This window comes from Staurois parvus, unplaced genomic scaffold (genome assembly GCF_062004578.1).
Source record: "Staurois parvus isolate SC_StPar_1 unplaced genomic scaffold, SC_StPar_1.0 ptg001842l, whole genome shotgun sequence".
Lineage (NCBI taxonomy): Eukaryota > Metazoa > Chordata > Amphibia > Anura > Ranidae > Staurois > Staurois parvus.
The window spans coordinates 402,279-403,974 of record NW_028319638.1 but is presented as its reverse complement, the minus strand read 5'-3'; the positions used below and the strand labels follow the sequence as shown (position 1 = coordinate 403,974).

Below are 1,696 nucleotides of genomic sequence, written 5' to 3'. Positions count from 1 at the left end.
AGGGTATGAATACACTAACACAGACCACCAAATGAATCAGTTAGTTAAATCTTCATCCAAACCTGCAAGTATCCACCTCAAAACACTCGCTTCTAGGGAGGGAAACTCCCAATCAGCTAAAAGATATCCCCTGTTGACTTCCGGACCACCGTGAACGTCACTTCTGGTGCAGGCGGTGTAATGACGTCACTTCCAGTGCGGCACAGACAGCACCGAAACTGCTACATTTGGTTTCTGGGTTATAAGAACCCCTGGTCATGCAAAGGGTGAGTACAACTGTGAGCCCCTGACTTGTTTACATTTTATGAAAGACATTAATAACATTTTTAGTCAACTAGAAATGTCCCAGGAATACAAAAAGTGTTCAGTTTCAGAATGACGCCCGGATCAACTGTAAGTGATAATAAGACCTCATAAGTGCCTCCATGAGATCTTTGTTCCTCAGGCTGTAGATCAGAGGATTCAGCAATGGATTAATGAGGGCAGATATGACTGTAGACAGTTTATTTAAAATGGCCATATTGCTGGAAGATGGAACAAAGTAAATAAAAATTAAAGATCCATAAAAGATGAAGACCACGGTGAGGTGTGAGGTGCAGGTGGAGAATGCTTTCCTCTTTCCAGTCTTGCTACGGATCCTGAGGATGGTACTAAAAATATAGACATATGGAAGAAAGGTCATAAGAATGATTCCTAATCCAAAAGTAGCACCTGTTAAGAATATGACCACCATGTTTATGAAGGGGTCAGTACATGTAATTTGAATCACATGAGGAAGGTCACAAAAGAAGTTGTGGATGGAAGCTGGTCCGCAGAAGGACAACCTGAGCAAAAGTAAAGTATGGAGCAAAGAGACAGAACATCCTACAACCCAGATCATGGAGGCCATACGAGCACAGACCCTCCAAGACATCATTAGTTGGTAATGTAGGGGGCGGCAGATGGCAATGTAGCGGTCATAGGACATAGCCGAGAGCAAGGAAAGTTCTGAGCAAGCAAAGCAGAGATAGAAAAAGACTTGGGCTATACAGGCAGGAATGGATATTGATCGGCTTCTTGTGACCAAGTCATAGAGCATTCTTGGTGCGGTCACTGATGAATAGGACATGTCCAGAAATGCCAAGTTGGCAAGAAAAAAATACATTGGGTTGTGCAGATGGGAGTCAGTGAGGACCAAGAAAAATATAAGAAGGTTTGTGATAAGAGTCATCAGATAGATCAGAAGGAAAAGCCCAAAAAGTGCATTCATGGTCAGTGGGTGGTCTGATAGACCTACGAGGGTAAAAGAGGAAATCTCTGTCAGATTCCTCATATTATTCATTTTTCTTTCTCTCTGTTTTATGTATCACTATAGAACGGTAATAAAATGATGGATCTGAGGATTTATTAATAGGACAAACCTGTACGGAGTGCCTACACATTACACTCAGGGTTACATGCCGACATTTCTGGCAGCTAATGATGTATTCTTATATAAGATGTTGGCAGTCCCGCAGTCATCAGAGAGATCAGATGGAAGAGCACACAAAGTGTATTCGTGGTCAGTGGATGGTCTGATGGACCCACCAGAGGTAATCTCTGGCAGATTCCTTGTATTAATCTTTGTTTTTAGTTTATCAGCATAAAGCAGTCATCAAATGATCAGTCTGAGGATTTATCAATAGGAATACATATATGTTGTGCCTGCACATGATAC

At 41.9% G+C, this 1,696-nt stretch overlaps 1 protein-coding gene across 1 annotated transcript; it reads right to left on the bottom strand.

The window, feature by feature from the left end:
- Positions 1 to 370: 370 nt before the first annotated feature.
- On the bottom strand, positions 371 to 1,336 carry LOC149434074 (olfactory receptor 1G1-like). The gene has a single exon (XM_089664166.1). It carries the CDS (start codon positions 1,319 to 1,321, stop codon positions 371 to 373), a length of 951 nt encoding a protein of 316 aa, XP_089520292.1. The 5' UTR covers positions 1,322 to 1,336.
- Positions 1,337 to 1,696: the final 360 nt, after the last annotated feature.

Coding starts and splice junctions, on each gene's coding strand:
- LOC149434074 (XM_089664166.1), bottom strand. CDS start 1,321: ATGAATAATATGAGGAATCTGACAGAGATTTCCTCTTTTACCCTCGTA.